Source organism: Pecten maximus, chromosome 18 (genome assembly GCF_902652985.1).
Source record: "Pecten maximus chromosome 18, xPecMax1.1, whole genome shotgun sequence".
Taxonomy (NCBI): Eukaryota; Metazoa; Mollusca; class Bivalvia; order Pectinida; family Pectinidae; genus Pecten; species Pecten maximus.
The window spans coordinates 12,033,568-12,049,406 of record NC_047032.1 but is presented as its reverse complement, the minus strand read 5'-3'; the positions used below and the strand labels follow the sequence as shown (position 1 = coordinate 12,049,406).

Here is a 15,839-nt window from a genome sequence, read left to right as displayed (position 1 = left end):
AACTAGGGATTAAAGTCACTGCAATAACCCAGGGGCTTAGGGGAGATAACTGTTAGCCAAGGGGGATAACTGTTTGTCACTGGAGATAACTGTTTGTCAAAGGGGTTTTAACTGTTAGTCACTGGGATAACTTTAATTCAGAGGAGATAGCTGTAAGTCAGGGGGTATAACTGTTATTCAGGGGAATCTTTTTAGTTGGGGGAATCATTTCAGTCAGGAGATAATTGTTTGTCAACTGTTGGTCAAGAGGAGTAGCTGTTAATTTGTCAGAGGGATAAAATTAAGTGATGGGATAAGTCTTAGTCACAGAGGAAAAGTTAGTCAGCAGGAACAAGTTTTAGTCAAGAGGGATAAATGTTAGTCAAGGGAGATTGCTGTTAGTCAGAAGGAATAAATGTTGGTCAGGGAGGATAGCTGTTTGTTTAGGATAACTAAATCAGGGAATGACTGCTAGAAAAGGGAGAAACTTATTTCTTACCCAAGAGTGTTCTATCATACATAAACAGAAATGTGCATTGTTTCCTGATAGGGTGGAGGAACGCAGTTTACCATCCAGTCATGCCATGTCATCCCTCGCCCCTGATGCACTGGCTCACCTTTCTCCCTCTCACATGGATTACTTCACACGCTGGTGTCTCATGCTGGACCTGGAATCTCAGACCAACATACAGTCGGGCCTGAGAAAGATCTGGTGTAGGACTGGACCACAGAGGTATGTAAGGTCACATACAAGTCACATACAGGTCACATATAGGTAAAATCACTTGCATGCAAGGTTGCATACAGCTGCAGGTCACACACATGTCACATACAAGTAAAATCATGCACATATTAGGTCATACTGTGTAAATTCACATGCTGGTAAAATTTCATCAGAAACGGTCACATACAGGTAAGGCCACATACAGGTATTGTCACATACAAGTAAGGTCACATACAGGTATGGTCACATACAAGTAAGATCACATACAGGTATGGTCACATACAGGTAAGACCACATACAGGTATGGTCACATACAGGTAAGATCACATACAGGTATGGTCACATAAAGGTAAGGTCACATACAGGTATGGTCACATACAGGTAAGATCACATACAGGTATGGTCACATACAGGTAAGGTCACATACAGGTATGGTCACATAAAGGTAAGGTCACATACAGGTAAGGTCACATACAGTTATAGTCACATACAGGTAAGGTCACATACAGTTATAGCCACATACAGGTAAGGTCACATACAGGTATGGTCACATACAGGTAAGGTCACATACAGTTATAGTCACATACAGGTAAGGTCACATACAGGTAAGGTCACATACAGGTAAGGTCACATACAGTTATAGCCACATACAGGTATGGTCACATACAGGTAAGGTCACATACAGGTAAAGTCACATTATACAGCTAAGGTCATGTATGTTTGATGTCAAGGCCACTTAGTAATCAATCTAATACATAGTCACCTAATCCTGTTCCTTTCTCTCCTGTCCATATTTTTTGTTTACCTGGTGTTTCCCTAGAACGTCTTCATATAGGCTTAGCTGGACATGTGAGTGTTAAATAGTTGTCTACTTTCTCTGTATGTTGTCTGATACATTAAGTTGTGATCAGAGTTGTCTACCCTTGCCATCATTCAATAACACCATTATGTATTGGCTGTTTTGCTTGAATTGTCAGGGAATCTGTAGGAGAATGTATATGCCGACTGAATCTGCTGACAGACGAAAACATGGCTACCAAGTCTTCCTCAATTGTTCAAAACTCCAACACAGATGATGAAATGAGTTGCCTCACGTTTACAAGAAATTGGTCAAAAAACAGGTACAACCAATGATCTGTTAAAAAAAAAGGAATTCTGTCTCAATAAATATTAATAATTATAACTTAATTATCTGTCAAAAACAATATTAAGCAACTTCACTGCCCTAAGAGAGAAAACAAAATCAAACAAATACAAAAAATGATTATTTTAAGTTTCAAAGACTGGCTTTTACCTTTTCACACATATATGGTTGTTCTGAATTGATTTGACTTCAAAACTTCAAATTAAAATTCTTTATAATGACATCCATGTAGTAAAAAGTTTGTTTGACTTAGAAACCTCCCCAGGGACCTGAGAACTGTGGGGCTGATATCCGGGGACTATGTCATTGTAAGCTCTGAGGAACCCAGTATGATTGCTGTCTGTATGGGAACGCTGCAAAACCTTACTGCAGAATCCCTGGAACTGGTTACAGAAAGGTATTCCTAACTCTGGTTGTGGAATTGCTTTTTTTAATGAATCTCATGTTCAGAATTTCAATTATGATTGTGTAATAAACAGTTTATTTGTTAATTTTTAATTAAATACAGTTAAACTTTGTTATTTCGAATTCTGATTACTTGAAGACCCTGTTCAACTCAAAGAAATATTCTATAGAAAATGTGCTCGGTTACCGCAAATATTTGGGATCAATCAAAGTCTTCTTCGTGACATTGAGATAACTAGGGTTGACTGTACTTAATAGAAATACTTTTCTATAATAGGTTGTAAGTCAATTATGAGTCTTTATTACATAAAATCTTATTAAAATCAGATGTACATTTGCACTACGCTGCTCTCCTTATGAACGGATAGTAGCATACATCTGATTTTAATTAGATTTTAATTAGATTGTAATACATTAATTAGAAACAATAATTTTAATTCTATACCCTGAATAGGATAAAAACTTTAATTGATTTTCCGAATTTTTAACTATTTCCATGTTGACTTTAACTTAGTGAAAGTCTCCCACGACTGAAACAGATCAGAGGAACATTCCGCCTGGACAAGTATGATGGTTACAGTACCTCGTCGATCCTGTACTCTAGTCTGTCCCATCTCATGGCTGACACTCCGCGAAGGTAAACAGTACCTCAATAATCTTATACACCAGTCTATCCTGTCTCATGGCTGACACTCCGCGAAGGTAAACAGTACCTCAGTAATCTTATACACCAGTCTGTCCCGTCTCATGGCTGACACTCCGCGAAGGTAAACAGTACCTCAATAATCTTATACACCAGTCTATCCCGTCTCATGGCTGACACTCCGCGAAGGTAAACAGTACCTCAGTAATCTTATACACCAGTCTATCCCGTCTCATGGCTGACACTCCGCGAAGGTAAACAGTACCTCAATAATCTTATACACCAGGCTATCACGTCTCATGGCTGACACTCCGCGAAGGTAAACAGTACCTCAGTAATCTTATACACCAGTCTATCCCGTCTCATGGCTGACACTCCGCGAAGGTAAACAGTACCTCAATAATCTTATACACCAGTCTATCACGTCTCATGGCTGACTCACCGCGAAGGTAAACAGTACCTCACTAATCTTATACACCAGTCTGTCCGTCTCATGGCTGACACTCCGCGAAGGTAAACAGTACCTCAATAATCTTATACACCAGTCTATCCTGTCTCATGGCTGACACTCCGCGAAGGTAAACAGTACCTCAATAATCTTATACACCAGTCTATCCCATCTCATGGCTGACACTCCGCGAAGGTAAACAGTACCTCAATAATCTTATACACCAGTCTATCCTGTCTCATGGCTGACACTCCGCGAAGGTAAACAGTACCTCAATAATCTTATACACCAGTCTATCCCATCTCATGGCTGACACTCCGCGAAGGTAAACAGTACCTCAATAATCTTATACACCAGTCTATCCCATCTCATGGCTGACACTCCGCGAAGGTAAACAGTACCTCAATAATCTTATACACCAGTCTGTCCTGTCTCATGGCTGACACTCCGCGAAGGTAAACAGTACCTCAATAATCTTATACACCAGGCTATCACGTCTCATGGCTGACACTCCGCGAAGGTAAACAGTACCTCAATAATCTTATACACCAGGCTATCACGTCTCATGGCTGACACTCCGCGAAGGTAAACAGTACCTCAGTAATCTTATACACCAGTCTATCACGTCTCATGGCTGACACTCCGCGAAGGTAAACAGTAATTCAGTTGTACACCAGTCTGTCCTATCATTAATATTCACACCATAGCACCACAACATCAAGTTCTACATATGAACAGGTTTTGGGGTAATTGGTAAAGGTTTGAGGTTAAAGGTCAAACTTAACCACTTTCAAAAAAAAAGGATTTGGACAAGATATTTCATGAACTCCTGCACAGATTTCTTTCATTGATTAAGGAAGTAGGGTATGTCTATGTCCCTGATTACTTCGCTTTTTCATGTCCGACACCTGTTTTATTGTATCAAACGAGTAATGATTGAGTGGGTACCACGTATAGGTGCCTTTGGTTTGTTTAAGATTTACTTTAAATTTGATGTTATTCAATATCGTCATTTTATTTTACAGTGCAAGATTGCGTTCTTTGATAATAGACAGATCTAAATCAGAATTTCTACCTAAACTTTCCAAGTCAGACATTGAAAGTGGTAAGTACACCTTCAGAATCCAGGAGGTTGCATTTTGATATACAAAATCTTCTTTGCCCACCTGGATAATATCATAGGAATCAATTGATTTTAACGGTGAAAGCTCGCCAAAACTTTTTCTCAGGAAGTACAATTCTGACAGGAACCTTTTGTTTGTTGTTATTGTCTTAACCGCAACCTTAAAAATGTGTAAATAAAAATAGTAAGAATATATATAGGAGCTTAAATGAGCAATCATAAAAACTTCAAGATGATCTCAATAATATCTCATGAAATGAAAACAAATTTTAAGATATTACTTAGAAAACTTATATTTTGACAGGTTTTGGTTTCAAAGTCATAATGTGGAGGATTTATTCAAACAGTGACAATCATTTTGTTGCACCACACAGAATTCATTACGTCAAGTCATTATCAGTATTATGACGTCACTATCAATTTCTGATCGGTGCATCAAGTGAAAATCAATCCAGGGCATATCATATTAGTGGCTTGACTGGATAACTGACCTATTATGTAATAATATACAATCATAGCCTTTTGATAAGGTCGATACATGGTATTATTAACCTAGAAAAAACAAATATTAACGAAGGGAAAGTAATTCTAATTAATCTATTTTTAGAAACATCCAGTCAACCAGGTATTTTTAGCCAATCAGAAAGTGAGAAAAATATGATTTTATGATAAGATGTTTTTATTTCAGTGAAGAAGATATTCAAGCCCCTTAACAAACCGCAGAAAATGTCAATATTAAAGGTGAATGTTTATATATATTTCAGACAAATGAAAAAAAATATTATACATAATTCTTAAAACATTTTTTAGTATGAATTGTAAAAAAAAAATTGTTAAAGAAAATATTACTGAAAGTTATTTTCCAAACTTTTTGTATTACCTGGTACCATCATTAGCATGTTTCTATCGTTTAGAATGTCTGCTCATTCTGTACATGCTACATTGGCACCTGATTTGTATCTACCGGTATTTCCAATGCAACCAGAGTTTCATGTATTCTACTTTTACAATCAATTGTACTCTACCAGATGGGAACCCATCAGCAGATTTAGTTGATTTTCCTTTTGGTACAAAGTTTACTTACAAGAGTATACAAGTGTCTGAACATTTCTATATACAAAGGTTTCTACATATCGACGTATATTGGAATTTGTCAAGTATACTTTACATATAAATTTGAGGAATTTCTTGGTAAAAATTATCATAATATATATGGGAATGCATAGGACCGAATTACAGAAATGTTTGTTATAGAGAATGTTTCTGTAGCAATTAGAGTAGATAACTTACTTCCATTCTACTCTTAGAAGTAGAGATTTTCAACATAACCAGGTAAATTCCTTATGCAAATATAAACCACTGAATTCCTGAGTCATTATGTGTGTAATTCATCTAGGGCAGCATACTAATACTGACATTCATGTCTTACAGACATTTTCTAGTTTTTTTTATTTTTGTTTGTTTGACAGGTGTTGATGAGTAAGGATTACATACTAATCAAAGGATATCCAGGTACAGGTAAGTAAAAATATCTACATGGTAGAGGATTACATCCTCATCAAAGGTTACCCAGACACAGGTAAGTATAAATATCTACATGGTAGTCGATTACATCCTCATCAAAGGTTACCCAGACACAGGTAATATCTACATGGTAGACAAGTTCCTCCGCATCAAAGGTTACCCAGACACAGGTAAGTATAAATATCTACATGGTAGAGGATAATGTCCTCATCAAAGGTTACCCAGACACAGGTAAGTATAAATATCTACATGGTAGAGGATTACGTCCTCATCAAAGGTTACCCAGACACAGGTAAGTATAAATATCTACATGGTAGAGGATTACGTCCTCATCAAAGGTTACCCAGACACAGGTAATATCTACATGGTAGAGGATTACGTCCTCATCAAAGGTTACCCAGACACAGGTAAGTATAAATATCTACATGGTAGAGGATTACATCCTCATCAAAGGTTACCCAGACACAGGTAAGTATAAATATCTACATGGTAGAGGATAATGTCCTCATCAAAGGTTACCCAGACACAGGTAATATCTACATGGTAGAGGATTACGTCCTCATCAAAGGTTACCCAGACACAGGTAAGTATAAATATCTACATGGTAGAGGATAACATCCTCATCAAAGGTTACCCAGACACAGGTAATATCTACATGGTAGAGGATTACGTCCTCATCAAAGGTTACCCAGACACAGGTAAGTATAAATATCTACATGGTAGAGGATTACATCCTCATCAAAGGTTACCCAGACACAGGTAAGTATAAATATCTACATGGTAGAGGATAATGTCCTCATCAAAGGTTACCCAGACACAGGTAATATCTACATGGTAGAGGATTACGTCCTCATCAAAGGTTACCCAGACACAGGTAAGTATAAATATCTACATGGTAGAGGATAACATCCTCATCAAAGGTTACCCAGGTACAGGTAAGTATAAATATCTACATGGTAGAGGATGACGTCCTCATCAAAGGTTACCCAGACACTGGTAATATCTACATGGTAGAGGTTTACATCCTCATCAAAGGTTACCCAGACACAGGTAAGTATAAATATCTACATGGTAGAGGATTACATCCTCATCAAAGGTTACCCAGACACAGGTAATATCTACATGGTAGAGGATTACGTCCTCATCAAAGGTTACCCAGACACAGGTAATATCTACATGGTAGAGGATTACGTCCTCGTCAAAGGTTACCCAGACACAGGTAAGTATAAATATCTACATGGTAGAGGATTACGTCCTCATCAAAGGTTACCCAGACACAGGTAAGTATAAATATCTACATGGTAGAGGATTACGTCCTCATCAAAGGTTACCCAGACACAGGTAAGTATAAATATCTACATGGTAGAGGATTACGTCCTCATCAAAGGTTACCCAGACACAGGTAATATCTACATGGTAGAGGATAATGTCCTCATCAAAGGTTACCCAGACACAGGTAAGTATAAATATCTACATGGTAGAGGATGACGTCCTCATCAAAGGTTACCCAGACACAGGTAATATCTACATGGTAGAGGATTACATCCTCATCAAAGGTTACCCAGACACAGGTAAGTATAAATATCTACATGGTAGAGGATGACGTCCTCATCAAAGGTTACCCAGACACAGGTAATATCTACATGGTAGACGATTACGTCCTCGTCAAAGGTTACCCAGACACAGGTAAGTATAAATATCTACATGGTAGAGGATGATGTCCTCATCAAAGGTTACCCAGACACAGGTAATATCTACATGGTAGACGATTACGTCCTCGTCAAAGGTTACCCAGACACAGGTAAGTATAAATATCTACATGGTAGAGGATGACGTCCTCATCAAAGGTTACCCAGACACAGGTAAGTATAAATATCTACATGGTAGAGGATGACGTCCTCATCAAAGGTTACCCAGACACAGGTAATATCTACATGGTAGACGATTACGTCCTCGTCAAAGGTTACCCAGACACAGGTAAGTATAAATATCTACATGGTAGAGGATGATGTCCTCATCAAAGGTTACCCAGACACAGGTAAGTATAAATATCTACATGGTAGAGGATTGCATCCTCATCAAAGGTTACCCAGACACAGGTAATATCTACATGGTAGAGGATTACGTCCTCACCAAAGGTTACCCAGACACAGGTAATATCTACATGGTAGAGGATTACGTCCTCACCAAAGGTTACCCAGACACAGGTAAGTATAAATATCTACATGGTAGAGGATTACGTCCTCGTCAAAGGTTACCCAGACACAGGTAATATCTACATGGTAGAGGATAACGTCCTCATCAAAGGTTACCCAGACACAGGTAAGTATAAATATCTACATGGTAGAGGATTACGTCCTCGTCAAAGGTTACCCAGACACAGGTAAGTATAAATATCTACATGGTAGAGGATAATGTCCTCATCAAAGGTTACCCAGACACAGGTAAGTATAAATATCTACATGGTAGAGGATGACGTCCTCATCAAAGGTTACCCAGACACAGGTAAGTATAAATATCTACATGGTAGAGGATGACGTCCTCGTCAAAGGTTACCCAGACACAGGTAAGTATAAATATCTACATGGTAGAGGATGACGTCCTCATCAAAGGTTACCCAGACACAGGTAAGTATAAATATCTACATGGTAGAGGATGACGTCCTCATCAAAGGTTACCCAGACACAGGTAATATCTACATGGTAGACGATTACGTCCTCGTCAAAGGTTACCCAGACACAGGTAAGTATAAATATCTACATGGTAGAGGATGATGTCCTCATCAAAGGTTACCCAGACACAGGTAATATCTACATGGTAGACGATTACGTCCTCGTCAAAGGTTACCCAGACACAGGTAAGTATAAATATCTACATGGTAGAGGATGACGTCCTCATCAAAGGTTACCCAGACACAGGTAAGTATAAATATCTACATGGTAGAGGATGACGTCCTCATCAAAGGTTACCCAGACACAGGTAATATCTACATGGTAGACGATTACGTCCTCGTCAAAGGTTACCCAGACACAGGTAAGTATAAATATCTACATGGTAGAGGATGATGTCCTCATCAAAGGTTACCCAGACACAGGTAAGTATAAATATCTACATGGTAGAGGATTGCATCCTCATCAAAGGTTACCCAGACACAGGTAATATCTACATGGTAGAGGATTACGTCCTCACCAAAGGTTACCCAGACACAGGTAATATCTACATGGTAGAGGATTACGTCCTCACCAAAGGTTACCCAGACACAGGTAAGTATAAATATCTACATGGTAGAGGATTACGTCCTCGTCAAAGGTTACCCAGACACAGGTAATATCTACATGGTAGAGGATAACGTCCTCATCAAAGGTTACCCAGACACAGGTAAGTATAAATATCTACATGGTAGAGGATTACGTCCTCGTCAAAGGTTACCCAGACACAGGTAAGTATAAATATCTACATGGTAGAGGATAATGTCCTCATCAAAGGTTACCCAGACACAGGTAAGTATAAATATCTACATGGTAGAGGATGACGTCCTCATCAAAGGTTACCCAGACACAGGTAAGTATAAATATCTACATGGTAGAGGATAATGTCCTCATCAAAGGTTACCCAGACACAGGTAAATATAAATATCTACATGGTAGAGGATAACATCCTCATCAAAGGTTACCCAGACACAGGTAATATCTACATGGTAGAGGATAATGTCCTCATCAAAGGTTACCCAGACACAGGTAAGTATAAATATCTACATGGTAGAGGATGACGTCCTCATCAAAGGTTACCCAGACACAGGTAATATCTACATGGTAGAGGATTACGTCCTCGTCAAAGGTTACCCAGACACAGGTAAGTATAAATATCTACATGGTAGAGGATTACGTCCTCATCAAAGGTTACCCAGACACAGGTAAGTATAAATATCTACATGGTAGAGGATTACGTCCTCATCAAAGGTTACCCAGACACAGGTAATATCTACATGGTAGAGGATTACGTCCTCACCAAAGGTTACCCAGACACAGGTAATATCTACATGGTAGAGGATTACGTCCTCACCAAAGGTTACCCAGACACAGGTAAGTATAAATATCTACATGGTAGAGGATTACGTCCTCGTCAAAGGTTACCCAGACACAGGTAATATCTACATGGTAGAGGATAACGTCCTCATCAAAGGTTACCCAGACACAGGTAAGTATAAATATCTACATGGTAGAGGATTACGTCCTCGTCAAAGGTTACCCAGACACAGGTAAGTATAAATATCTACATGGTAGAGGATAATGTCCTCATCAAAGGTTACCCAGACACAGGTAAGTATAAATATCTACATGGTAGAGGATGACGTCCTCATCAAAGGTTACCCAGACACAGGTAAGTATAAATATCTACATGGTAGAGGATAATGTCCTCATCAAAGGTTACCCAGACACAGGTAAATATAAATATCTACATGGTAGAGGATAACATCCTCATCAAAGGTTACCCAGACACAGGTAATATCTACATGGTAGAGGATAATGTCCTCATCAAAGGTTACCCAGACACAGGTAAGTATAAATATCTACATGGTAGAGGATGACGTCCTCATCAAAGGTTACCCAGACACAGGTAATATCTACATGGTAGAGGATTACGTCCTCGTCAAAGGTTACCCAGACACAGGTAAGTATAAATATCTACATGGTAGAGGATTACGTCCTCATCAAAGGTTACCCAGACACAGGTAATATCTACATGGTAGAGGTTTACATCCTCATCAAAGGTTACCCAGACACAGGTAAGTATATATATCTACATGGTAGAGGATGACGTCCTCACCAAAGGTTACCCAGACACAGGTAATATCTACATGGTTATATCATTACCTAACCCAGATACTAAATTTGTAAACAAACTCAATTCAATATTATTTGAATATTTATGGAATGGGAAAACAGACAAAGTAAAAAGAGGTGTTATAATTCAAAACTTTGTTGACGGTGGATTGAAGATGATAAACATTAATGATTTTATTAACTCTCTCAAACTAACCTGGATTAGAAGACTTTATCAGAAGAGTGAGAAATGGCAGGTAATACTTAAGACATTTATTGATACAAATCTTCTTTCAAGTTGTGGTCCAGAATATATTAAAGTATGTGAAGAGAAATGTAATAACAAGTTTTGGAGTGATGTTTTTAAGTCTTGGTATTTATTGTGTGTAAAATACTGTGAAAAAACCTTTCCGGGAAATGTGTTGTTAGCTCCTATTTGGTATAACAGTAAAATCAAGGTAGACAGAAAAGTGATATTTTATAAAAACTACTACAAGAAAGGCATTTTGATTATAAATGATTTGATAAAAGATGTTGAAGCAGGTTTATTCTTCTCATACAATGAATTTATCCAGCTATACCAAGTGAATACAAATTTTTTACAATATCGAGGTCTAATATCTGCTATTAAGGATTTTTTTTCTACATACAATACACATGGTCAAGAAATTTCCTACCCATATATACCAATAAATCTACAACTTATTCTAAGGGAAAGTAAAGGGTCAAAAACTTTCTATTCTTTTATGATTAAATCAAATATTATACCATCTGGCACTAGGAAATGGACCATAATTTTTGACAACATAGACAATCTGACATGGAGTAAAATCTACAAAATGCCTTTCGCTGTTACAAGAAATACAAAATTACAGTGGTTTCAGTTCAGAGTAATCCATCATATTCTCACAACTAACTCTTTCCTGTTTAAAATTAGAATGGTTATCTCCCCTCTTTGTGCTTTGTGCAACACTGAAACAGAGACAATTACTCATTTACTGTGGGAATGTGAAGAAGTACAAAGATTATTGGAAAGTTTTGACACATTATTAGAAGCTCTTTTGATCCCATTTTCAGTGAATAAGAAATCTTTTCTTTTTGGCATTCTGCATGAAAATTACCTTCCCAGTAATAGAGTAGATAATGAAATTATAATTACTATTAAACAATATATTTATAGAACTAGATGCTTACACAATTCATTAAACATTATTGCTCTTGTCAATATTATAAAAGATAATTACATGATTCAAAAATACATTGCAATTGGCAAAGGTGAAACAGCTAAATATAAATTTGAAAATGAGTGGAGGAAATGGGATAAATTAGTTAAACTATAATGTGTCATACTTTATTTTATCCATTGTTATATATTTCATTTTATATCCTTTTGTCATTTTCTTAATTTGACAGTTTTTTTCTCATTGGCCAGAAAAAAAAAAAAAAAATGCTTTTAAATTATTATATATTCCAGTATTGTTTGTTGCCTACATAGAGTTCCTCCATCTCGCCCAAACCTTTTCCTTCTTTTAGTTTCTCATTCTCTCTTATACTTTCTCTCCTTTATCTTTTGTGATTACAGTCCTCTTTCTTAGTATAATCTCTAGTCACTTCCTCTTCTTTTTTTTTTTTTTTACAAAACCAATGCAATGTACTTAATCATGATGTCACTTCGTTTTTCCCTATTGAAAGATAACAAAATACTGAAATTTCGATCCATTAATGTCTGTATGTTGTAACTTGTAAAATTTGCTGGTAAAAAGTGTTTGTGTAGGTTAGGTATTCGTATGTAAACAATCTTGATTGTGAAAATATACATGTTTATATCAATGTGTGTGAGGGTGTGTGGTGTGTGAAGGTGTTTTGTTTTGGGGGGGGGGGGGGGGGGGGGGTGCGTGTTCGAATATACATGCTATACATGCTTTTTGAAATATATGTATAGGGGTACATGCATGGGAGGGTGGGTCTGTGTGTGTCTGGTGTATGTGTGTATGATGCTGTTTCATGTGTGTACTTCAATATAGCTTTTGTGAGCTGGGTGTTTTGTGTGTGTGTGAATTAGATGATTTGTAAGTATTTTGTTTCTATATTTCATGTATATGTGCACGTGTGAGCAAGCATAATATGAAAATATAATGTATATTGCATTGAAAAACTGAATAAAAAGATAATTACAAAAAAAAAATATCTACATGGTAGAGGATAATGTCCTCATCAAAGGTTACCCAGACACAGGTAAGTATAAATATCTAGATGGTAGAGGATTACGTCCTCACCAAAGGTTACCCAGACACAGGTAAGTATAAATATCTACATGGTAGAGGATAATGTCCTCATCAAAGGTTACCCAGACACAGGTAATATCTACATGGTAGAGGATTACGTCCTCGTCAAAGGTTACCCAGACACAGGTAAGTATAAATATCTACATGGTAGAGGATAACATCCTCATCAAAGGTTACCCAGACACAGGTAAGTATAAATATCTACATGGTAGAGGATAACGTCCTCATCAAAGGTTACCCAGACACAGGTAAGTATAAATATCTACATGGTAGAGGATGACGTCCTCATCAAAGGTTACCCAGACACAGGTAAGTATAAATATCTACATGGTAGAGGTTTACGTCCTCATCAAAGGTTACCCAGACACAGGTAAGTATAAATATCTACATGGTAGAGGATAATGTCCTCATCAAAGGTTACCCAGACACAGGTAATATCTACATGGTAGAGGATTACGTCCTCGTCAAAGGTTACCCAGACACAGGTAAGTATAAATATCTACATGGTAGAGGATAACATCCTCATCAAAGGTTACCCAGACACAGGTAAGTATAAATATCTACATGGTAGAGGATAACGTCCTCATCAAAGGTTACCCAGACACAGGTAAGTATAAATATCTACATGGTAGAGGATGACGTCCTCATCAAAGGTTACCCAGACACAGGTAAGTATAAATATCTACATGGTAGAGGTTTACGTCCTCATCAAAGGTTACCCAGACACAGGTAATATCTACATGGTAGAGGTTTACATCCTCATCAAAGGTTACCCAGACACAGGTAAGTATAAATATCTACATGGTAGAGGATAACATCCTCATCAAAGGTTACCCAGACACAGGTAATATCTACATGGTAGAGGATTATGTCCTCATCAAAGGTTACCCAGACACAGGTAAGTATAAATATCTACATGGTAGAGGTTTACGTCCTCATCAAAGGTTACCCAGACACAGGTAAGTATAAATATCTACATGGTAGAGGATAATGTCCTCATTAAAGGTTACCCAGACACAGGTAATATCTACATGGTAGAGGATGACGTCCTCATCAAAGGTTACCCAGACACAGGTAAGTATAAATATCTACATGGTAGAGGATGACGTCCTCATCAAAGGTTACCCAGACACAGGTAAGTATATATATCTACATGGTAGATGATTATGTCCTCATCAAAGGTTACCCAGACACAGGTAAGTATAAATATCTACATGGTAGAGGATAATGTCCTCATCAAAGGTTACCCAGACACAGGTAATATCTACATGGTAGACGATTACGTCCTCGTCAAAGGTTACCCAGACACAGGTAAGTATAAATATCTACATGGTAGAGGATTACGTCCTCGTCAAAGGTTACCCAGACACAGGTAAGTATAAATATCTACATGGTAGAGGATTACGTCCTCGTCAAAGGTTACCCAGACACAGGTAAGTATATATATCTACATGGTAGAGGATTACGTCCTCGTCAAAGGTTACCCAGACACAGGTAAGTAAAAATATCTACATGGTAGAGGATTACGTCCTCGTCAAAGGTTACCCAGACACAGGTAATATCTACATGGTAGACGATTACGTCCTCGTCAAAGGTTACCCAGACACAGGTAATATCTACATGGTAGAGGATGACGTCCTCATCAAAGGTTACCCAGACACAGGTAAGTATAAATATCTACATGGTAGACGATTACGTCCTCGTCAAAGGTTACCCAGACACAGGTAAGTATAAATATCTACATGGTAGAGGATAACATCCTCATCAAAGGTTACCCAGACACAGGTAATATCTACATGGTAGAGGTTTACATCCTCATCAAAGGTTACCCAGACACAGGTAATATCTACATGGTAGACGATTACATCCTCATCAAAGGTTACCCAGACACAGGTAAGTATAAATATCTACATGGTAGAGGATAACATCCTCATCAAAGGTTACCCAGACACAGGTTATATCTACATGGTAGAGGATAATGTCCTCATCAAAGGTTACCCAGACACTGATAAGTATAAATATCTAGATGGTAGAGGATTACATCCTCATCAAAGGTTACCCAGACACAGGTTATATCTACATGGTAGAGGATAATGTCCTCATCAAAGGTTATCCAGGTACAGGTAATATCTACATGGTAGAGGATAATGTCCTCATCAAAGGTTATCCAGGTACAGGTAAGTATAAATATCTACATGGTAGAGGATTACATCCTCATCAAAGAATATCCAGGTACAGGTAAGTATAAATATCTACATGGTAGAGGATAATGTCCTCATCAAAGGTTACCCAGACACAGGTAATATCTACATGGTAGAGGTTTACATCCTCATCAAAGGATATCCAGGTACAGGTAAGTATAAATATCTACATGGTAGAGGATAATGTCCTCATCAAAGGTTACCCAGACACAGGTAAATATAAATATCTACATGGTAGAGGATTACGTCCTCGTCAAAGGTTACCCAGACACAGGTAAGTATAAATATCTACATGGTAGAGGATTACATCCTCATCAAAGGTTACCCAGACACAGGTAATATCTACATGGTAGAGGATGACGTCCTCATCAAAGGTTACCCAGACACAGGTAAATATAAATATCTACATGGTAGAGGATTACATCCTCATCAAAGGTTACCCAGACACAGGTAATATCTACATGGTAGACGATTTCGTTCTCATCAAAGGTTACCCAGACACAGGTAATATCTACATGGTAGACGATTACGTCCTCGTCA

At 37.8% G+C, this 15,839-nt stretch overlaps 1 protein-coding gene across 1 annotated transcript in view; it reads left to right on the top strand.

Moving 5' to 3' along the window:
- LOC117316229 (DNA replication ATP-dependent helicase/nuclease DNA2-like) overlaps window positions 1–15,839 on the top strand; it is a 66,987-nt gene that overhangs the window by 25,141 nt on the left and 26,007 nt on the right. Inside the window, exons 16-22 of the mRNA XM_033870768.1 lie at window positions 530–712; window positions 1,681–1,824; window positions 2,101–2,244; window positions 2,767–2,889; window positions 4,369–4,448; window positions 5,155–5,207; window positions 5,936–5,984. Coding sequence (XP_033726659.1) covers window positions 530–712; window positions 1,681–1,824; window positions 2,101–2,244; window positions 2,767–2,889; window positions 4,369–4,448; window positions 5,155–5,207; window positions 5,936–5,984 — 776 coding nt within the window. The remainder of the gene's footprint in view (window positions 1–529; window positions 713–1,680; window positions 1,825–2,100; window positions 2,245–2,766; window positions 2,890–4,368; window positions 4,449–5,154; window positions 5,208–5,935; window positions 5,985–15,839) is intronic.